Genomic DNA, 23,723 nt, shown 5'->3' with positions numbered 1-23,723 from the left:
ATGAGCCAAGAGTGAATCACACAATTGAACCTGACACTACATCCAACCCAAAACCATAAGGAATTAGATTTATAGGTCCTTTCCCCTTATATTTTGCAAAACTTTCAATTTCATCCAATGTGAGACCTCGTATATACACTTGCACTTTAACAATCTACCTCTTAAGTGTGAGGTTATTCCACATGATATGACCCCTTAAGCGAAAACCTTTTCGATTTTTCATCCAGAAGTATAAAATGGTGACCTTAGAGCTAACTGTTACCACTAATTTGTATGTTTTACACTTGCATCATCCTTAGCTCACATGAAAGTTAATTACATGCCACCTAACTTTCACAATGCTAGGAAGACTATTGACACATATGATCCTTATAAATGGATACACCACCAATTCTGTCATTACTTACTCATCCGAGAGTCAGTCATTGAGTTGCATCATGACCTCCATTTGAGGAAGAATTAGGGGTAAAATATTGCAGAGTAGATCTCCAATAATGTTACAAGTCAATTTTGCAAAAAAAAATAAGAAATTTAATTTTAATCAACAGTTTGAAAAGGGTGTTTGTGAATCATTTTTGCAGGAAACAATATTCAAGAAATAGACAGTAACTATTGAAACTATTTTCAAATAAGGAATACTGAGTTGTGATTTCAACATTGTAAAAAATCCACCAAAATTTTAATTTAAAATTCAAGAGTTAAGATTAATAGCTAATCAGCCTTTTTAAAATAATTAACAGAAGTTGGTCATGTACTAATTAATACTCTTTTCCGCAATTTATTTTCTAGTTGATCATGTAGGAATCAAATAAATGAAAAGGATAAATTGCAACGACTGTGATTGCTTGTAAAGTATATTGACATTTGCTTCTTGCCTTCTTGCATAAAAATTGAATTTATCGTTGTGTTAAAAGAAGACAAGTACAACAGTATACATCATACGAGAATATTGATAGCTGCTGATATAAAAGAACCCAGAAAGATAACTACATTGAAAATATACTATATAATAATATTCATTCACACGTACGTTAGCATATATTTACATGAAAACATGACATATAAATCACACACACATAGAACACGATATTCCAAAATTACATCTGCATAAAATAGATAGCTGAACTGATAATGATATATATTGTAAAGCCATGCTGCCAGTGATGGATGGCGAGAGAAAGAAATCAGATTGGTCATTGTGGGTGGATGAGAAGGACAGTCTCAAGCACGCATGTCTGTAAAAAGATTTGGCAATGAAGCTTCTTGCTTAAGAACATTAATAACCTGTTCTGCCTTTGGCCTTTTCTTGTGGTCTTGCAGGGTACACCATAGTCCTACAGTGAGCAAGCATTTCATTTCATTCACATCATAATCTCTTTTTAGTCCCTCATCAACAGCATTCAAAACATTACCATCCACATATTGTTTCCACACCCAATTTGTCAAAGGCACGTGGTTATACTCCCCATCCTTGTAAGTCCTCCTTCCACATGCTATCTCCAAAGCCACAACCCCGAAACCGTACATGTCTGATTCTTTGCTAGCCCTTCCTTCCTTTACATATTCTGGGGCAAGGTACCCATATGTCCCCACCACCCTTGTCTTCTGAGTCCTCAATCTTGGATCCACCAACTTCGCCATCCCAAAGTCACTAACCTTAGTATTGAAAGCAGTGTCTAACAAAACATTACCTGACTTAATATCCCTATGAAGAACACACTGCTCTGCGTCTTCATGAAGATACTGAAGTGCTCTGGCCACACCTAACGCTATCTTGTATCTAACATCCCATGTCAAAGTTCTTCTACTTCCAAATAGATGAGTGTCAAGGCTTCCATTAGTCATGTACTCGAAAACCAGTAATAACTCCCCTTGTTCCTGGCACCATCCTATGAATTGCACAAGGTTTCTATGTATTAGGCAACTTATAATCTTCACCTCATTCGTAAATATTTCCTCAGAATCTTCAACATCAGAAAAGATCCTTTTCACCGCAACCACGCGCCCTAAATCTGTCAGAAACCCTTTGTAGACTTGTCCATAGCCTCCTTCTCCCAGCCTTCTATCATCTGCAAACCCATTGGTGGCTGCAATTAATTCGTTATAACAATATCTTCTCGGCATAGATGCTTTGTCCAAATCAAAACCATCCCCACTTCTTCTTTTCTTGATGACGATCAACCAAGAAACACCAATGACCACGAGAACAAAAAGAATAGAACAAGTAACTTCAACAACTACTACTTTGACTTGAAACTTGTATTTGGTTATGATGTAACTTTCTTTGTTTACATCTGAACGCGTGGAATTCATAGTTGAAGTGAATTCCCAGGAATGAATAACATTTTCCTCATTGGACAACCCGGTTGCACCTGAAAACCCAACAGTGACCCACTCTGGTAGAATTTCCCCTAGGTCAATCTGGTATGAAACAGAAGTTTTGGGCATAAAACCAGAAGTAGTTCCCTCGAAGAACCATGAGGCAACAAGGAGTTTGGAAGAAGCATTGTAAGTTATCAACGCATGCCCCATCTTCCCTATGTTGCTCTCAATATTGAACCTGCTATAATTGAGAGATACCAAAGAGTTATTGTTGATCCCCACATGCTGCATGTTGGAAATAAGGCTTTTTATGTTTAGGAAAAGTGTTTAGGAATATTGGAGACTTTGAATAGAAACTTGAAAGAAAGGAGAATTCTTTATGGAGGAGAGAACTTTGTATTTTTGCTTGATACAAATGTGTAGGATTACATCTCTATTTATACTACTCTAAGGAGAACTCTAGACACACTAATTCTAGAGAGTTCTCAACTCTAGAGATCCAAAGAGTATTCTAGAGAATATTACAACCATAAGAAATATCTAGACACTCCAAACACTACAAGAATTCTCTAGAAACATGACCCATAATTACTTAAGCCCAAAATAACTAAGTCCAAGGAACCAAATAATTAATTTAGGCCCAAATCAAGTTTATATTTCAACATCCCCCCTTAAACTTGATTTGTGACTCCAAGCATACTCCTTAGCTTCACGAAAGTTTCCAACTTGAGGGGCTTTGTGAAAATGTCGGCAGCTTGATCTTGAGACATCACATACTTCAACTTTACCTCCTTCTTCTCAATGCATTCTCTTATGAAGTGGTAACGGGTGTCGATGTGCTTACTTCTTTCATGAAAGACTGGATTCTTTGCCAAAGCGAGTGCTGATTTATTGTCAACACATATTTCCATAGGTTCTTCTTGTGGCATTTTTAACTCTTTCAACAAGTTCCTTAGCCAAATTGCATGACAAACGCATGATGTGGCAGCGACATACTCGGCTTCACAAGTTGATAGTGTGACTATTGGTTGCTTCTTTGACATCCAAGTGAAAGCAGTATCTCCCATAAAGAACACAAAACCAGTAGTGCTCTTTCTATCATCCAAGTCTCCACTCCAATCGCTATCACTATAGCCAACAATGTTATAATTGTCAGAAGAGTAATAGTGCAAGCCAAAGTTTGTTGTACCTTTGATGTATCGAAGGATTCTCTTTGCCGCCTTGAAGTGAGTTGTGGTTGGAGCTTCCATGTAGCAACTTACTACTCCTACAGCATAGAGAATATCCGGCCTTGTACATGTCAAGTAACGTAAACTTCCAACCAAACTTTTGTAAAGAGTTGGATCCATATTCTCTCCTTTTTCATGCTTGCTCAACTTGCTGCCACATTCCATCGGGGTGCCAACTAGATTGGCGTCATCCATCTTGAACTTCTTAAGGACTTCTTTGGCATAGCCTTCTTGGGTGATGAAAATTCCTTTGTCTTCTTGTTTTACTTCGATGCCGAGATAATATGCCATGAGCCCCATATCCGTCATCTCAAATTCATTTGACATATCTTTCTTGAACTTTTCGAACATGCTTGGATTGTTCCCTGTAAAGATCAAGTCATCTACATACAAACACACAATCAAAATATCTCCACTTTGCGCTTTGATATAGAGTGCATGCTCATATGGACACTTGATGAAGTTCTTGTCTTGAAAGTACTTGTCGATTCGAACATTCCAAGCTCTCGGTGCTTGCTTGAGACCGTACAATGCCTTCTTCAACTTCAAGACTTTTTCTTCTTGCCCTTTTACTTCATAGCCCAGTGGTTGCTCAATATAGACTTCTTCTTCGAGAAAACCATTCAAGAAAGCTGACTTCACATCCATTTGATAGATCTTCCATTTATTTTGGGCTGCCAAAGAAATGATCAGTCTAATAGTTTCAAGACGAGCAACAGGAGCAAATACCTCATCATAGTCAATTCCTTGTCTTTGACTATAGCCTTTAGCCACCAATCTTGCTTTGTATCTCTCCACATCTCCTTTAGCATTCTTCTTTGCCTTGTACACCCATCTTACTCCGATTGCTTTGTGTCCTCGTGGAAGTGTAGTAAGTTCCCACGTATCATTCTTCGTGATTGACTTGATTTCTTCGTCCATGGCGTCTTTCCACTTTATGTTTTCCGCCGCTTCTTGATAGTTTAGAGGCTCACAATCACCAAAAAGACAAAAGAGGTTAATGTCGTTTAGATTTTTGGTTACCTCATATATCTCTTCAATGCTCCTTAGTCGCGGTGTCCTCTCACTTGAACTTGTTTCATCCAGCCTTGGTGTCAGTGAGGCAGGTGGTGTAATATGTTCCTCTATGATTGGTTGTTCAATTTCATCATCTTCTTCAAAATAAGGAAGAAAATCATACTTATCTTCTTGAACACTCCAATCCCAACAATCTTCTTCGTCGAACTCCACGTCGCGACTTATGACGATCTTTCTACTATTTGGATTATAGAGCTTGTACCCCTTGGATCTTGAGTCGTAACCCACAAACACGTACTTCTCACTTTTATCATCGAGCTTTGTCCTTTTTTCGTCTGGAACATGGGTATAGGCAATGCTTCCAAACACTTTGAGGTGAGAGATCCCGGGCTTCCTTCCACTCCATGCTTCTTGTGGTGTCTTCTCATGCACGCTTCTTGTTGGGGAACGGTTTGTTAGGTAAACTGCACATGCCACTGCTTCAGCCCAAAACTCCTTTGGCATCTTCTTGCTCTTGAGCATGCTTCGCACCATGTTAAGTATGGTCTGGTTCTTTCTCTCTGCTACTCCATTTTGTTGTGGCGATCTTGGCACTGTCAGTGGGCGACAGATTCCATGGTCTTCACAATATTTGTTGAACTTATTTGAAGTGAACTCTCCTCCTCGATCAGATCTCATGGCCTTGATGGAAAGACCACTTTCTTTCTCCACGAGGGCTTTGAACTTCTTAAAGTTTTCAAACACTTCTGATTTCTCCTTCAAGAAATAAACCCAGGTTTTTCTGGAATAATCATCAATAAAGAGGAGAAAGTACTTATTCTTACCAAATGAATTGGGTTTAATTGGTCCACAGACATCGGTGTGTATGAGCTCTAGCGGCTTTATTGCTCTTGATGTTGATTCCTTTGGAAAACTTTTACGAAATTGCTTCCCAATTAGACATCCTTCGCAAAGTTGGTCTGGGTGGTTGATGCTAGGCAAGCCTCTCACCATCTCCTTCTTCGCTAAACATTCTAGACCGTCGAAGTTGAGGTGCCCGAACCGTAGATGCCATAGCCACGAAGAGTTGGTATAGCAAGCCTTGAGACACTTTGCCACATCATTTTGAATGTTCAAGAGGAACATTCTATTCTTTGACATAGGCACCTTAGCAATCAAGTTATGTCTACAATCTCTTAAGAAAAGACTATGTTCTTTCAAATGGATGTCATAGCCTTTCTCTAATAATTGTCCCAAGCTCAAAATATTATTCTTCATGTTAGGCACATAGTAGACATTCGATATGAATTGATGACTCCCATTCTTCAAACGTATGAGAATTTTACCTTTGCCTTTGACTGGTATCTTTGAGTCATCTCTAAATGAGACATCGCCAGTTGTCGCTTCATTGATCTCCACGAACATGCTTTGATCGCCGCACATGTGGTTGCTTGCGCCGGTGTCGAGGTACCACTTGTTTCTTTTCTCTTCAAATTTGTTTTGGCACGCGAGTAGCAAAGTTTCTTCTTCTCCGCCTTTTTCTTCTACAAAGTTAGCTTTCTCTTCAACCTTCTTCGAGAATCTACACTCGGATGCGTAGTGACCAATCTTGTTGCAATTGAAGCACTTGATTTGTGATTTGTCATACCTCGACCATGAATTTCCTCTTCCACGACCTCTTGTTACTTGTGGATTCCAACTTCTTTCTCCATTGTTGAATTTGTTGGAGTGGTTGTTGTAACCACCTCTTCCTTCTCCTCCATGTCCTCGTCCACGTCCACGATCTTGGCTGCGACCTCGTCCTCTTTGGCTCTTGTAATTTGCATAGTTTGCTTCCTTTACATTGAGTTGTAGTAGTTGCTCCGTAGCCTCCTTTTGTTTAATTTTTCTCTTTTGTTTTTCTTTGTATGCTTGTAAGGAACCCATGAGTTGCTCAATAGTCATGGTCTTTAAATCCTTGTTTTCTTCAATGTTGGTAACAATGAAGTCAAAACTTGGATTTAAAGTTCGAAGTATTTTTTCCATGACCTTCACCTCATCAACATCTTCACCATTTCTTTTAAGTTGATTGACTACGACTAATACTCGAGAAAAATAATCAGAAATTGACTCGGACTCCTCCATAAACAAACGCTCAAAGTCACCTCTAAGAGTTTGAAGATGAATCTTTTTTACCTGCTCAACTCCTTTGTTGCAAGTTTGAATCTTATCCCATGCTTCTTTGGCCATCGTTGCGTTGGATATCTTCTCAAATGTATCTTCATCCACCGATTGATAAATGAGAAAGAGAGCTTTCTTGTCTCTCTTTCTTGACTCCTTCAACGTCTCCTCTACACCTTGGCTTAGCGAGGCTTCATCTTGCTCCTCGAAGCCATTCTCTACGATATCCCACACATCTTGAGCTCCTAGTAGCGCCTTCATCTTGATACTCCAATTATCATAGTTGTTCTTTGTGAGTATCGGCATTTGGAAAGGAAAACCTCCATTCGCCATCTTTTGAGGATCTTGAAGCTCTGATACCACTTTGTTGGAAATAAGGCTTTTTATGTTTAGGAAAAGTGTTTAGGAATATTGGAGACTTTGAATAGAAACTTGAAAGAAAGGAGAATTCTTTATGGAGGAGAGAACTTTGTATTTTTGCTTGATACAAATGTGTAGGATTACATCTCTATTTATACTACTCTAAGGAGAACTCTAGACACACTAATTCTAGAGAGTTCTCAACTCTAGAAATCCAAAGAGTATTCTAGAGAATATTACAACCATAAGAAATATCTAAACACTCCAAACACTACAAGAATTCTCTAAAACATGACCCATAATTACTTAAGCCCAAAATAACTAAGTCCAAGGAACCAAATAATTAATTTAGGCCCAAATCAAGTTTATATTTCAACACTGCATTGTTGGATCAAAATTATTAACAAAAGTATCAAATTCAACAGCAATGATGTTATTTTGGGGTTTGCTGTCATCGCATTGGCCAAGACTGCCACCACCTGAATTGGGCGGAATTTGGTAGGCAAGGGGTGCCACAAAGAAGGCAAAGCCGTCACCATAGTTGGTTCTAGTGGACACATCGATAGTGAATGAAAACCAAGTGGAAAAGTCAGTGACATGTCCATTAGAAGAGTTTTTGAGGCGCAGAGGTTTGCCATAGATGGCTCGTCCAACTCCATTGTTGATGAGTGGGTTGAGCACTAAGGTTCCGTTCTCAGTCTTGGCAATGCCTGCATATCCAATGAGGCTTGCGCTTTCAGTGTCGTTAAAGCTTGTTATGTTGAAGTAAAGTGGTTGAACTATTGGAAGGATCATAAGGAAGCACAAAAGAAGAGAATTTCTGAAGTAGTGAAAACATGCAGGGGTAGGCAACATGGTGTTTACGACTGAGGCTACTAGGCCTGAGGATGTTAATTTGGCATATTGTCTTATATATTTATAGGGAAGACATGGAACTTGCTGATTTACATGACACTAGCGTAAATTTTAATTAGAATTTAATTTGTAGACCCCTAACCAAACGTTTGAAAATGGTCATGAATTGGAATGGGTCGTAAGAATTTAATTTCAAAACTGGGTCCTTCCTCGAAAAAATTTAGAGATATAATTTTTAAGGAAATTAATTAGGAAAATACTTTTATAGAAGCCTAGTTGACTAGAGAGATCAGACACTACGTCAAAAGTAACTTTTGGTGGCGTTTATTTTCCCTTTTACCGACAATAAATAATAACACTAAAACATTTACTGGCAAATGAAGTATGGTTGGTGCAGCCAGAGTCGGTAAAGACATCACTGGCAATTACAGGGAATCCTGGTAAGGACCACATTTATGGCCGGGAAAAACTGAATGCTTCTGGCAGCAATTTAGATGGGCATTAAAAAGTAGCCTTCCAATTCACACTTCAGCATTTTCCGACATTTATTATTGCCAGTAAAAACCCATTTTCCCTCACAATTTTCAGTCAATTCCAAGTTCTCGGCACAACAGAAACAAATGTATTATGCTTTCTGCATGTTAGTTATTCTCGCATCCCAAAATATAAATTTGAGAAAAAATTAACTCAACAAAGACTAATTGCAAAATGAACAATAATTCTCTTACAAATCACAATTAGAGAACCTTGTATCTGTCTCCTCAGATCTTTTATGATACATATTCTATATAATCTTAAACATACAAACTCTAAGAGTGTGTTTGGATGAAGAAATTTAAAATTCTAAAAAATTTTAAATTCTAAGAATTTCAAATACTTCAATTGAAATTCTTTTATTTTCAAAATTTTGTGTTATAAAAAAAATTAAAATTATGAGGATGAAAAAAAAAGAGAAAATATGATTGGTGTGCTAGTTATACGTGTTCCTTTATACTCACACCCGATCGATATTTTAGCAGCTGTGTTTTTTGAAGAAGACTGTAAGAAGAAAATTTCAATTTCTCACCTTTTAGAAGGAAATTGAAATTTCAGATTTTTAGTTGTTTAAAATTCTGTTTTAAAATTCCAAAATTTTAAATTCTTCATAAAAAGCATCCAAACAATGAATTCTAAATTACAGAAATTCAAATTCTCTGATAAATTACTTTCCTCAGTTAAAATTCTCTATCCAAACACACTCAAATATACATGACAATCCACCAGGCAAATGCCGATTAGTGTCAATAGAGCTCCCCTTATATATAAAAGAAGATAAAGGAATTTGACCCCCACTATACAGCTTGTTAAAATATGAAACAAATTTCTAGAATAGAAAAGAAGGTCCTAGAAGCTCATGATTTATCTAGAAATTAAATGTACTAGAAGAATATAAGAGTATTGCTAAGAGCAATCTAGAAAGATATAGGGCCTAAGTAGACATTAGTATTCTAGACTATTGAATGAAGTCTAGAAAAATCTATCTCTAGAAGTATGACGTCACCAACCTGCTTATCAATAAATAGACTTACAATACCTCAATGTAATGAGTTTGAGAAATTAATATAAACTCCTCCTTCCATTGCCTAAGAGCTACACAGTCACTAAGTTATCTACTACTTCTAATTAATATTTCTAACTACACCTCCATCCTAAATCCAACTATCAATCACCGTCCAACAACTAACTATCTTTCTATTCCCCTAAAATACTAAGAGTGGTACCAGAGCTACGTTCGGTCATCTACTGGGTGTAGAAATATCATCTAACTACTTTAAGAAAAAAATCCCACCATATTCTAAAATACTCAAAAGAAAATTTACCTTAAACCATGACCAATACTACCCAAACTTCATCTATTCTTGTCCCTATTTTCATAGGCGAAAATTATGACTATTGGAGTATTAAAATGAAGACATTTTTTGCTCTCATGATTTATGAGACATTGTAGAAGAAGGATTCATTGCTCCTACAGACACTTCAACTCTTACTGCAGCACAAAAGAAGGAGTTGAAGGAGAATAAGCAAAAAAGATTGAAGGGTGCTATATATTTTACAACAAGCAGTAGATGACATAATTTTTCCAAGAATAATGGATGCCACAAATGCTAAAGATGTGTGGAGTACACTGTTAGAGGAGTTTAAGGGTAGTGACAAGGTACGTGCCATTAAACTTCAAATTCTAAGAATTAGTTCAATGGTTAAAATGGATAGTGATGCTGATTTTGTTATATTTGATCTGAAATTGTAAAATTAGCATTTTGCTAATTGTATAACATTTCATAACTTTGTCATGCTTTAGAGAAAATTGGTTTGGAGACTTGAGGAAGAGAATGAAATTAAGAAAGCTTTTAACTCGAAAGCCTCTAATAGATTTTGAGATGTTTAGGGATGCCCGAAATAAAAATAAAAGGCCATATTGAATTAGAGATCGTGTCTGGAATGATCTGTTATCACATTGGAATACACCTGGCTATCGTTCCAAGTGTGCACAAGCAAAACAAAAAAAAATCGGGCATTTGAAAAGGTGTGTGTATGCACATAAGTGGTTCTATTAGCTTGCAGAATCACATCATTTGCTTGGTATGTACAGTAAAATTATACTACATACTTCTTTGTACTTGTTTAATTCACCACTTAATGTTTATTTTATAATGTTTGTTAATAGTAAGAGGAGCTTAGTTCATCTGCATATGTAGATGAGGTCTTTCAATAAACTCATTTACAAAAGGATAATGGTTAATTTGCCAACAATAGATCTAAGCAGACACATGTGAGACCATTATCTTGCATGTTTTTTTATTCTTTAAAATGTTTATTACATTTATGAAATAATAACTATTTATGAATGACAGGAAGAATTTGAGGTTGGACTATCTCAATCTAGGTTTGATGTTGCACCAAGTGTTGGTGAATCACAACTCACTCCTTTAGACCCTGCTAAAGAACAAAGACTTAGGACTCAATGTTGGGTTACAGCTGCGGGACCAAAGCGTAAGGGACGTCTTTATGGTACTGGAGATCTTGTTCATACTTATAAATATACACAAGGATCTTCCAGTCATGCTCAAGATTCAGCGGAGATTAACCAACTAAGGGAGGAGCTTCGTCGATCAAAGGAGGATATTCGTGTATTTTAGTCAGTTGTCCTTCAATAGCAGCAACAAGACAATGACCAACCAAATGACTATTGAACGATTAGCAAGTGTACCAAATTGTCCCAAGTAGTAAAGTAAATGGAAGTCCGAGTGTCTAATCCATGCACTTAAGTGGGTGAATATATAATTTTTCAAGAAATAAATAAATTGGTTTAAAAAGGTTGTGAAGAAAATATTAAAATAAATTGGCATAAATTAAATGAAAATAAACAAGAAAGAAAAAAAAAACATAAAAAGGAATTAATTAATTAATTAAAACAAAAAAGCTAACGGAAGCCAATAATATTGTAGAAGTTAATTTAGAAAATGAGAATGTTGGGGGCTTAGCCTACCAAAGCTACTCTTGATGTAATGTTAATAATTTTTCTTTATTTATGTTTATTCCAATTTTCATCTACATCTACTTGTATATTCTAACCATGATCCCTCAAGTGAAAGAGTCTAATTTATCTATTTTCTCTCCAAAATCCCTTTAAGAGGTAAAACAGTTATATTGCATTAAGAATAGAGATGTATAACAGACTAAACAAAATCAACATATTCCTAGTGATGAATTATTTACATACTCTTTCCCAGTTCTATTAGAGAATAATGCTTTCCAATGTTATCTCTAAAACTTACCATGCAAATGGGTGATCAAGCCACAAACAATAAAATAAAGCACGAGAAAAGATAATGAAAAAGTAATATTCATAAATAAATAGGAAGAGAAATTACATTAAGAGCAGTTGGCTTTTAAGCTCCAAACAAAAAAGGTTTAACCTTTCATTGTCATAGGAGGTTTTACAATTGCAAGAGTATAATATTTAGAAAAGGGGAATTGAGAAAGGGAATGGAGGGAAGGAATGACTCCTAATGATTGCTTCTCCTGCTTCTGGTCTTTGCCTTTTGTACGGAATTATATTCTCTTGAGTTTTTTGTGTGTTTTTTCCTTCTTCTCTCTTCTTCTTTTATAGGTACAGATCAACATAATTTTCATGCAACATTCACGTTAAGCGCAATTGTCGCGTTTAGCGAGTATGATGGTAATCTCGTGCTTAGCACGTGACTCGCGCTAAGCGCACCTTCGCATTTCAGACTTCTCTGTACTTTCTGACGCTAAGTGTGCTTTGCCTGCTAAGGGACCGCATCACGCTAAGCGCCTGAGACTCACTGAGTGAGCAACTTCAGATCTTCAATTTAGCTTTATTGGGTTTTACTTTGTTTTTCTGCGCCAATTAGTCACCAAGCACTATAAATCCACAAACTTTTAACACTTTCTGCACAAAAACTTAAATGATGTTAAAATTTCAATTATTCACACAAAAAAGGAAGAAATAAGAGAGAAAAATTAATAATTCATACATAATTTAATCCCAAAATATACCTATACATAGAAGTTATCAATGACCATGCCAGCAGCGACCAGCAACAAGACGATGACCAGCAGAGGCACTCTCCAAATGAATATTTTGATTATTGACTTGGCAACACAAAATTACTATTGACATATTGCACATTGTGCTTTTCATTTAGATTTATTTTCAATTTAACTTAATGATTTATTTTACTATTTGTTTTGGATTTATGAATTTGACTATTTCATTAATTACATGTATGTGTTAATTAAAATTTTGAGGTTAAATAATATAAATACAAAAAATAATTCTTAAATTATTGATGTTAAATAATAAAAATGAAAAAAAGGAAATAAGCAATTCTTCATAAAATAGAAATTCTAAAGGATTTTTCGATGGATATTTTCGTCGAAAATTTTTCACAGAAAAAATCTGTCAAAAATTTCTCATGGATATTATCCGTCGAATCTTTCTGACAGATATTTCTGTTTGAAATTTCCAACGGATAGCAAAAATTCTAATGAAAATTTTTTACTGACAACAAAAATTTATCGGTTAAAATTTCCTACGGTCATTTTTCTGATGGATTTTGGTCCGTCAAAAATTTTGAATTACCAACGGATTTTCAAGGTTACAGATGGATTTCGGCCATTGGGAATAGGTTTTTTTTTTGTTGTGAGACAACTCAGCACATCCGCACTCCCCTATGAAGGGAGGTTACTCGACAGTTTCCCATTCGGTAACTGCTAGTCTATTTAGGGCAAAAGTTGGGGAAGCATCATGCAATTAAGTAATTCAAACCATTTCTACACTCAAAACACCTCTGACTATACTTACTTGAACTTCAGAATATCTTTTGTAGGTACTCCCATCTCGCCTTAACCTGGAGAGTGACATTGGGAGAAAGATCAGAGCTCTAATGAAGTCAGGCTACACTCAAGGATTCCAATAAGAACAATTGACGTCCACGGTGGGGCTGAGGTGAAACTTTCATTTGGCCACTTGGTCTTGATGGTTGGGGATTTCATTCGCCCAATGGTGTTGGATATGAATTTGCAGTGCAGTTAAGCAGGACATGTGTTGATACCTGTTAGAGGAATTATGTGTATTGGAGGTTCAGCTTGTGTGGGGGCCGTAGCAAAGTCATGCCAGCACAATCGTGTTCAATCCGTTGTGTTTTATGCTCGTGTGCTTTGTTACATCTGAGGAATTAGTCAGAGCTGTGTTATTCAAGGTTGAATTGAACTCCCACGATTGAATAACATTTTGTTCAGTGAGACCGCCAGTTGAAGCAGAGAACCCAACAAAATCCACTCACTGGGTTAGAAATTCCATTAGGTCAATCTGGTAATAAAATGAAGAGTTGGAATAGGGCATTTCAGTTCCGTTGAAGGTTATCAAAGTGTTACGTTTCTTTTCAAGGTTTTTGTCAATGTCAAACTCAGCAACAACCACGGATTTGAGAGTTATTGTCTATGCCAACGAGGGTCAATTGTGTTGTTAAATTTGTCAAACTCAACTACAAGCACGTGGTTATGGGGAAGGTAGCAGCTATTGGAGGTGGCATTGAAAAGGGTGAAAGTATCACCTGTTACATTTGGCGGAATCAGGTAGGCACGAAGGGCTAAGTAGAAGCCGAAACCATCAGTGTAAGTGAAAAGGACGTGAAGAAGTTGGTTAGAACACCAGAAAATGAGTCCCACAGGCGCAGAGGTTGTGTGTACAAGGTTCTCCCAACGCGGAAAAGATACGCCACTTTATTTAGGTCTATGTACCCATTGTTTACTTCGCTGCCACCCGTGTTGTTATGTTGAAGTTTAGTGATTCAACTATTTTAAGGGGAGAAGGAAAGGCCAACACGAGAAGAAAAATTGTGATCACCATCTCTAGTAATCTCAGTGTCTGTTTTTTCCTCCCAATGTTGGATAGAGCTAAGAAAATCAGACCAAAACGAAAGGTTTGGGAGAAGGGGAAATAGCAAATGTAGATTTGTTTTGACTAGTAACTAAGGTTGTTCTGAATTGGTCAATGAACTTGTTTAATTTAAAGCAGCCAATATTGAATTACAAAGGGATTACTAGAGATGGTGATCTTGTTCTAAATGTCATTTTTATACAATTCTTTTTTTTTTTTTATACAGTCCTTTTGTTTTACTAGATGGTGATTTGGCTGGTTAAAAAGACATACAATCCTTTTTTTGAAAAAAAGGTTGTTCTGAATTGGTCGATGAACTTGTTTAAGTTAAATAAAAACTGAGTGAAGTTTTACTGATTAACACTTTTTATTTATTTATCCTTCGTTGTGTATTGCTTGCGTCACGAATGGCAAATACTGTGAATGTTATGCATGGAATTTTTCTTTCATTTTGTTTCATCTTATCTTTCAAACAGGACAAATCACAATTCTTAATTTCACATCTGTTATGAATCTAAATTCATTTTCTTTTTGCATTTTAGATGTTGAATGCTAAAATTTTTACTTTCAGCCTCTTGGCGTTAGAGGTGAACTACAATATGTTTGTCCAGCGTAAGGAGAAGTTTCATCATTTTTCGTAAAATAAATTAAAAAAAAATATCAAAAAATAAATAAAATTTTAAAAAAATAATGAGATTTTTATAATTAAATAAATAAAGATAAATAATTTTATTAATTAAAATAATAATTTTAAGGTAAATAAAATAAATATATGTTCTTAGAAAATAAAAAGGATAAAATAAAATTCATTTATAAAATAAAAAAATAGGATAAATAATAGGCTGAAAGTATCTTTATTATAAATAGAGACATATTAGATTATTTTTTTACATTTACGATATGTTTCTATGCTTTCTCTTCTCTCACATTCGTTCTTTCTTCTCCATCTTCCAAAACTTTTTTTTTCCACATACACTCAAACTTATGATACCAAATTCATTAACCGTTAGATCATTATGAAATTTAGATATCGGGTTTGGAACACATTTCCAAAAATCCTCACCATTGGGATTTGTGAAATACTTTTGGTGAGAGAAATATCTCTTGGATGGAGCTCTCTTTCTTTCCCCGCATACACCAAAATCTGTTCTAGTAAAACTAAAATTTCAACCATTGGATCATCATGAAATTTGAATATCAAGTTAGAAACACATTCTCACACAACTCCACCGTTGGGATTTAGGAAATAATGCCCGTGGAGGGAGAAATTCACCTCGCACAAAGACAGTGGAATGAAGGCTCCAATCTCCTCTCCTTCTCTCTAACACTTGGAAACCCTAACACAGAGCAGCAACCAGAGGAAAAGTTTGAGGAATCTTAAGGAACCACTAGAGATGTTGTTATCACTTCCGGATTACATACGTGAGTCCGCTAAGATAAGGAATGAGTTTAACGCAATTGAAGTTATAATGAACATGTGTAGGGGATCTTTAGATGATTATAATTATGATATTGTTTTGTTTGATGGAGCAATTGATGTTCTGATGCGAATTGGTTGATAAAATTGAGTGTTCTTAGTGTTTTCGTATTTTTTGCCTATGATTTTGATATGATTATGTGAAATTATTTGAGAGATTTTACTCCCCATGTTGTAAGAAACATTTTTTGTATGAATTGTTTGTATTTTGGAAAAGATTTACTAGATTAGCATGATAAATTATTATATTGAGATCATGAAATTGTGAGTGAGTGACCAATTGAATATGTGACAAATTGTGAGATACATTTGTATTGAGATATTGTGTGCATTGGGTTGTTAGCTATGAACCATACAATCACACGATTGTAAGACCCTTTAAGGACAATGAGTTAATGCGCAACGAGTATTGTGATAGGAACCACTGTGAGAACCCAACGAGTTTAATCACTTTGAGGCACGACGAGATAAAATTATTTTGAGAACAAATGAGAAATCATATGTTTTGTACAGTTCATAGATAAAGTGTGCGTGCTAAAATATTTTCAAGGTTGGACAGGAGGGAGAAGTCCTGATGGACTCTTCGGAGTGTAGGCCTTAGAGATAAATACACTCGGGTTGAATGTTCCTTGGAGCCTATATTGATCCTATATGATTGGTGCGTTCTCGCAAAACATAGTGACCTGACTAATCTCCCTATGATTTTACCTAATGAGGGTAACCTGACTTACCAATATGTGGTCTGTCTTGTCATGTACTCCTAGGCACTCAATGAGGTTTTTTACTGACATGGTACCACATTGCATATACGATTGAGTCTTAGTGTATATGTTGCACAACACATGTGTAATGATCATTGTGACTGCTAAAGGACGTGCAACACAATGCTCTGATAGGATGTGAGATTGAGACATAAGTTTTTGTTTTAATTGCATGATATTCCTAACATGTATTTTACTTTATTTTATTATGTTGCTTAACTTGAATTCTTTTATAAACTTGAACGGCCTTGTTTTGAGGTGAAATATTTCCGATAAGTTTTATTTGGTAACAATAAATATGAACATTTTACCCACATAAATTTGTTTAAGCGACTTGAAAAATAAATTGATTTAATAAAATTCTAAATTTTGATATTTTTTCTTAATTATATGTATGTTGAGATAGAGGGTTTCACAAGATAATTCAATTAATTTGGTTTTGATGGTGAGATATAGCATCATTCATATGTTATTTATTTTTTATAATTGAACCAAGTCTTCACAGCATATCTAGAGCCAGTAGAATAAGCCAAGAATGATTGAAGGTGTTCCACTACAATTCAGGTGTATAAAGCAAGCTCCCTTGACTTGACCAAAACTGGTAATTGGGTACCCACGTTTGTTTGGTAAATCATTTGTAAAATTTACGACGCATTCAAATGTACGCAAGATACTTCCAGCTTGAACATATTTCGTTTAGTACAAATCTTAACATTGACTTATTTTAGTTATTATTAGGCTATATTTAGTATATAAAAAACCTGATAACAATTATGTAAAAGTTTAAAAAGTAAGTTTTTAGTGTGAAGTTCTTGTTAAAAATTATTGAATTACTAAAGTTTAGGGCCCATTTGGGAGAGGTTGAAGCTTTTGGCTTTTTTATTTTTTAATGTAATATTTAAAACAAAATGTGTTTGATAAAAATCAAGCTAAAATGATTTAATTTTACTATTTTTGATTTGTTAGAGATTAGAGATATGGGGAAGTATTCAGAATTACATGATTTTACTGTATGTAGTATCCTCTTATTTAAATTCTTATCATTTTAATTTTATTTTATGTAAATATTTATTTATTAACTAATAAGTCTTTATAAATTTAATTTTAAAAAAAATATTCCTTCAATACTAATAAATAAAAATATATCAAAAATAAAGTTTTCAAATAATTAAAATTATAGTTTTTAAAATATTATTTTAAAAAATTAAAATAATAATTTGTATTAAATTTTTTTATTTTTTCATGTGATAAACTCGTTGTTATATATATATATATATATATATATATATATATATAATCAATTTATTAAATCAAATTATTTTTTTTATAATGGTGTAATTTAATTCGTAACACACGTTAAATTTGTAAATAAAGATTTAAAATCATAACATTGATTATTACATTATGCATCTTAAGAATAAGTTTTAAGCGTGACTATGTTTCATATTTCACTATAGAATTTAGTTTTTTAACCATTATATAAATAATTTATTATTCTTTGTTAGACTCTCATATCAAATTAATAGTATTAAATTGTTTAAAAATAGATATTAAAAAAATACATTTTCTAAAAATAATAAAAATGATATCAACAACAACATATATACTATGATGAAGTGGTGATTAAAAAAAAACTAATGTAATAAGAGATATAGAAGAAAAATATATCCTGAAAAAGGATCGAAGAATAATTTAGAGAAAAGATTACGGGACAATGTAAAACTTAACAATTTAACCCCTTTTTTTATAAAAATAAAATAAAATTATAAGAATGTTCACCAACCCCACCGTCGGAGCCGGTAAGAAAGAAGCGCAACTAAACTAACGACAAGTCAAATCGTACTTCTCCTTTCATTAACTATATTTTCTTCACGATTTCCTGCAATTACAGACATTAGACATAGCCCCGCATTCGAGGGCAACTCCTCTGTTTAACTTGTGAGTCATTTCATTTCCAAACGCATCTTTTCTTCGCTTTGTTTCTTGCATAGAGGTCCCATCTTCCAATCATGTGAATTTTGTAAGTAGTTTTACATTATAACGCATTCTTGCTTGCTGTAGTTTGATCTAGTAATTTAGGAACTGAAGTTATTATACTTGCTAGATGATGAAGATGATGATGATGATGATGAATACAATGATGTTTCTTGTTCCCCATTTTTTTCCTCTGATGTTGTTTCCTTTACCTTTTGGACTAATGAGTTTTTATGATTTTACTATTTTTGATTTGTTCGATTAGAGATATGCGGAAATGTTCAGAATTGCTTGATTTTACTGTTGTTCAATTTTAATGCCTACATGATGATGAAATCTAAGTTTGAGTGTGGAAACCAAGATGCTAATGTTGATGATGGAGAAATTAATATGAATAATGGTCAACTGCTACTGCAAGACATTCAAGAAATAAGCAAAGCTCTTTATGCCCCTTCTAGACCTTCCTTTTCCTCGGTCCATAATCGATCCAAGTCTGCGGGAAAAACCCGTTTGTCGAAACCTCAAGTTGCCCTAACCCCGGGATTTCTAAAGGAAGATCTGTTGCCTAAGGACAAGAAGTTGTCTTCAGCGTGGAATTGGAAGAAGCCCTTGAAAGCTTTGACCCATTTTGGTGGTCAAAAGTTCAAATGTTGCTTTAACCTTCATGTCCACTCTATTGAGGGCCTTCCTTTGAGTTTTGATGGCATTAGGTTGTGTGTGCATTGGAAAAGGAAAACCAACATTTTGCAGACGTGCCCGGCAAGGGTTTTCCAGGGTGTTGTGGAGTTCAATGAAACTTTGAGTCATGGATGCTCTGTTTATGTTAGTCGCACTGTGTCTGGTCACTCTGTCAAGTATGAGTCTAAGCGTTTCTTGATATATGCCTCTATTGTAGGAGCTCCTGAACATGACATAGGAATCCATCAGGTTGATCTCACAAGGCTTTTACCTCTGACTTTAGCAGAGTTAGGGGGTGATAGAAGTTCAGGGAAATGGAGCACAAGTTTTAGGTTGGCAGGAAAAGCTGTAGGAGCGAGCCTAAATGTTAGTTTCAGCTATCAAGTAATGAAGGATGAGTTAATGGAATTTGGTGGTGATAATTTGAATGTTTTCAACCTTGTTAATCTGAAGCCAGGCAGGCCAAGCAGCACTAGCAGTGTTATGGATTTTAGTCCTATCCCTTTTCATTCTGATGATATGATTTTATCCTGTGAAACATTGATGAATTCCAGCTCAAGTCTTTCCAAATCAATCAGTTTCCTATATCAAAAGCTTGATGAAGGGAACATTCATAATTCAGCACGAGCAGACTCAGAACATTTTGAACCACTTAAATCCCATGGTTTTACAGAATCAGAGTCACCTCTAGAATCAAATCAAGATGAACCTGATGACTCTGAATTTTCCATTATTGAACAACAAGTAGAAACATTGGAAGGGGATTCCTTGGAACTTGATCAGACAGGAAATCAAACAGTTGATTTGTCAACAGTTGATATTATTAATGTGGATGATATTGTTAAGGAAGATGGCATATTTGTTGACAAGAACACAAGATTTGATTTGATGGATAGCATATGCACTAGTTGTGTAAATGGGACTATGGCAGATGATGGCAAACATAAACGCAGTAGTTCATGTGTCAGTATAACTTGCATCAAGGATGCAGATATGCTTCCTGAGACATCAGATTTTATTGACCAAGGATGCTACCTTAATGTTAAATCAAATTATAAATCACATAGAATGGCAAAAAAATCAAGTAGCTTGGATTTTATCACTGAATCTATTGCAAATGATTTCTTAAACATGCTGGCCATGGAGAGCGGTTCATTTGGCTCAAGTTGCAATGGTGATCCCCTGTCTCCCAGAGAGAAGCTTTTAAGACAGTTTGAAGAAGAGGCTCTAGTTTCTGGTAACTTCACTTTTGATTTCAATGCAAATGAAGAGGAATTGGGGACAGATGCAGTTGGAGATAGCTATCAGGATTGTACTGTGGATTCAGATTTGTCTTTATTTATTCAAGCTGCTGAAGAGGAGCATGCAAGGGAGAATCACTTATTAATGCAGAGAAGGAAGGCCAAAATTCTTGAAGACCTGGAGACTGACTCATTAATGCAACTGTGGGGCTTAAATGAGAAGGATTTTGAAAATTCTCGGGGAACTTGTTCGGGTGGTTTTGGAAGTCCAATTGAACTACCCAATGAAGAATCCTCCATATTACCTTCAATTGGACATGGACTTGGTTCATTTGTTCAAACTATGGGTGGAGGCTTTTTGAGGTCCATGAGTCCTTCCCTATTCAGAAATGCTAAAAATCGTGGGAACCTCATCACTCAGGTTTCTAATCCAGTTGTTTTACCTGCAAAAATGGGTAATGATATACTGGAGATACTGCAGCATGTGACTTATGATGGAGTGGAAGAACTGTGTCATCATATCTATAAATTAATGCCTTTGCAAGATATCACCGGGAAATCCATTGAGCATATTGTGCAGAAAGCCACAGCCAATGAAAGGGCTTCTGTAAGGTTAGCAATTGTTTTTGTGGCATTTCTCATGAAAGACTCTTTCATCTAAAGTATTTTATATTTTTGTATTCTGATTTCCTTTCTTAATTCTGTTTCAGGCAGGGGTCATGGCAGCATGATTTGTTTGAAGAATTTCCATGTGGTTATTTAACAGAGGAAGGCATGAGCTTGGACAGTGTGTCTCTTGAAGCTATAGGTCCCATGACTGTTAATAAGATTGAAGCCCTTTTGATCGAAGGGTTGAGAATACAGTCTGGTATGTTGTATGAGGAGGCACCATCATATATCCATCCCCAACATGCAAAGATGCCTGCTGTTGGAAGCAGAAGAACCAACTGGAGGGGATTTCCCACATCAGAGAGAATTGCTAAATTGCAACTAGAAGATTGTGGAGAAACTGGCAATGATAATGATGGACTAATGGGGCTGTCAATAACATTTGATCAGTGGTTGAGATTGGATTCTGGCATTATTGAAGGAGATCAGAATTCAGAGCAAATTTTGAAGATCCTTGAAGTACACCATTCTAAAATCACAGAGTTAGATGAATTGAAACATGCCATTGACTGGTTAAAATCATATGGAAGAAAGCTCGGACATTATGGACTCTTAGGGAACCACCTAACAGTGGCTTTTATGATCCAGCTCAGAGATCCTCTACGAAATTATGAGCCAGTTGGTGTTCCAATGCTGGTTCTGACTCAGGTGGAAAGAGTTTGCATATGTGCTACACCGGAAGATGACTTCAATTTTCTTGATGAAAAGGAAAAAGGAATGGACAATGGGGCCCTGCCAAATGAGACAAGTAGCAAGAGTATGGAAGATACAAATACTGATGACGAAGCCACTAAATTTAGATTTAAAATCAAAGAGATTCATCTTTCAGGAGTCCTTAGCAAAGCCGGAAGCAAGCAATGTTGGGGTACTGCAACTCAGCAACAGTCTGGTATCCGGTGGTTGCTTGCCAGCGGCATAACCAGTACTGCCAAACATTCCTCTTCAACATCAAAGGCAATTGTATTATCATCCCCACTGTTTGCCAAGACGTTGCTGAATGAGGATATCCTGTGGAGCATTTCTTGTGTTAATAGTATCATGGGGACTAATAGTAGAGAGCTGCCAGCTGAAAATGTACACATTCGGAACCCAGATATCATCTTCCCAAGTTGAACTGTTAGATAATTTCTTACGTGCAGTTTTAGCCATTTTTTTTAAATTTCTCCATGTAGATAGTTACTATAGTATGTTGTCAAGAAGTTATACGAGTCAGCTTGCCCAAATTTTTAAAATGTATGTTAAAATTTCTGGCCTTCTCGGAAGCGACCCTTTCTTCTTTCAATCACCTATACACAGTTTGGCTGTTTTGTTTTCTTTGATGTGCAACTGCTAATGCTGCTTGCAATTAATAAAATGTAATTGATTATGTCTAAATTATTGTGCATTTACTTTTCAATTGTCATGGCCAACTTATTTGTATATAAAAAATTTCTTAAGCAAAATTGCCATTTGAGACATATGCATGTAAAAAAGACTATGAGCAGGTATTAAGGTCACTACAAAATCACTTATAGATTCTATGTAGGAAACATGGTATTCCAGAAGCTGATTGGATGGAAGTCTTTTTTGGATAAGTTTCTCAATAAATACTTTTGAGAAAAAGAAAAAATAACAGTAAATTGAATTAAACTTCTTTTATAAGTTAAAATTGGCTGATTCATAAGTTAATTTATAAATGTTCTCTCATTTAATTTCTTTAAAAACTGGTTTTTACTCTTGCATAAGTTAATTTGAATTTATAGCAGAAACTTTTATAAGTGCATTTTAAGAAACATATTCAAGCTTAATTCAATTTAACATTTGTTCATACTGCTTACCAGTCTTCTCTGAACTTTGAATTGAAAAATCTACTTTCTTGACCCTTCGTGACTGCAAACATTTTTTACTCTCCAACCCGACTATAGGTTTCCCATCCCATAACATTTACCTGATTGGACACTAATCCCTTTAGTCAGTTATATTACTTCTACATATATTTTCTGAACAGATTTTTATAATTCAATTTTTCTCTGTCTCTATCATACTATTCATTTATCTCACTTTTTTCTTTCCTCATGTTTTTCTTAGTTGTAAAAAAGTTGAACTCATTTTTTTCCCTATTATATGAGCCGACCAAGAAGGCATTAATTTTGTCACTTCAGTTTGTATAGTTCGGTTCGAACAAACAGAATTTCTTTACTTGGGCCTACTTAGAATTTTGAGCACAATTCCAACTGTTGGGGGGGGGGGGGGGGGGGGGGGAGGCGGGGGATAATTCTTAAAAATCGTACATAATTAGTAAAAATAATTGGTTTTCACCTTAAAAATGATCTTATTAGGAGAATGGGGGGGGGGGGGGGGGGGTGATATATATATCTTTTCTTGTGATGCTATATACTAAGTGGGAGGATAAACAATTAATAAGCCTTTAATTTCTTTAATGGCTCGATAGTTTCTTAATTTCTGATGCATCTTTCAGTCTCCAGTTTTAATAAGAGTTAGTTTGGATGAAGGGTGATATGGAAGAGAAAATGATTAAAAGTGATAAGTAGTTTCTCTTATTAGGGAGTTCGATAA

At 35.3% G+C, this 23,723-nt stretch overlaps 2 protein-coding genes across 5 annotated transcripts; one reads left to right on the top strand and one right to left on the bottom strand.

The window, feature by feature from the left end:
• Positions 1-1,221: 1,221 nt before the first annotated feature.
• Positions 1,222-7,922, bottom strand: LOC114383789 (L-type lectin-domain containing receptor kinase IX.1-like). Its single transcript, XM_028343529.1, has 2 exons — positions 7,452-7,922; positions 1,222-2,613 (listed from the first exon to the last, which is right to left on the bottom strand). The coding sequence occupies exons 1-2, from the start codon at positions 7,920-7,922 to the stop codon at positions 1,222-1,224; spliced, it is 1,863 nt and encodes a 620-aa protein (XP_028199330.1).
• Positions 7,923-18,408: 10,486 nt separating this feature from the next.
• LOC114385031 (protein PLASTID MOVEMENT IMPAIRED 1-RELATED 2-like) lies at positions 18,409-22,541 on the top strand. 4 transcript variants are annotated; one of them, XM_028344963.1, is made up of 3 exons: positions 18,409-18,543; positions 18,845-21,110; positions 21,209-22,541. In XM_028344963.1, exons 2-3 carry the CDS (start codon positions 18,904-18,906, stop codon positions 22,278-22,280), a joined length of 3,279 nt encoding a protein of 1,092 aa, XP_028200764.1. In that variant the 5' UTR covers positions 18,409-18,543; positions 18,845-18,903; the 3' UTR covers positions 22,281-22,541. The 4 variants fall into 4 exon arrangements, with proteins under 4 accessions (XP_028200764.1, XP_028200763.1, XP_028200766.1 ...); XM_028344962.1 differs by having other exon boundaries at positions 18,416-18,625; XM_028344965.1 differs by having other exon boundaries at positions 18,418-18,543; positions 19,475-21,110.
• The last annotated feature ends 1,182 nt before the right edge of the window (positions 22,542-23,723 follow it).

The sequence above is a fragment of the Glycine soja genome, chromosome 14, assembly GCF_004193775.1.
Source record: "Glycine soja cultivar W05 chromosome 14, ASM419377v2, whole genome shotgun sequence".
Classification (NCBI taxonomy): domain Eukaryota; kingdom Viridiplantae; phylum Streptophyta; class Magnoliopsida; order Fabales; family Fabaceae; genus Glycine; species Glycine soja.
The sequence above is the reverse complement of the archived record's forward strand: the minus strand, read 5'-3'. Positions and strand labels throughout refer to the sequence as shown.

Bases quoted from the DNA above. Each gene is read 5' to 3' on its own strand.
- LOC114383789 (XM_028343529.1), bottom strand. From the start codon at position 7,922: ATGTTGCCTACCCCTGCATGTTTTCACTACTTCAGAAATTCTCTTCTT. The intron at 2,614-7,451 runs ATGCAGTGTTGA...CTTATTTCCAAC, and splicing joins TTAATAATTTTGATCCAACA to ATGCAGCATGTGGGGATCAA.
- LOC114385031 (XM_028344963.1), top strand. From the start codon at position 18,904: ATGATGATGAAATCTAAGTTTGAGTGTGGAAACCAAGATGCTAATGTT. The intron at 21,111-21,208 runs GTTAGCAATTGT...ATTCTGTTTCAG, and splicing joins AATGAAAGGGCTTCTGTAAG to GCAGGGGTCATGGCAGCATG.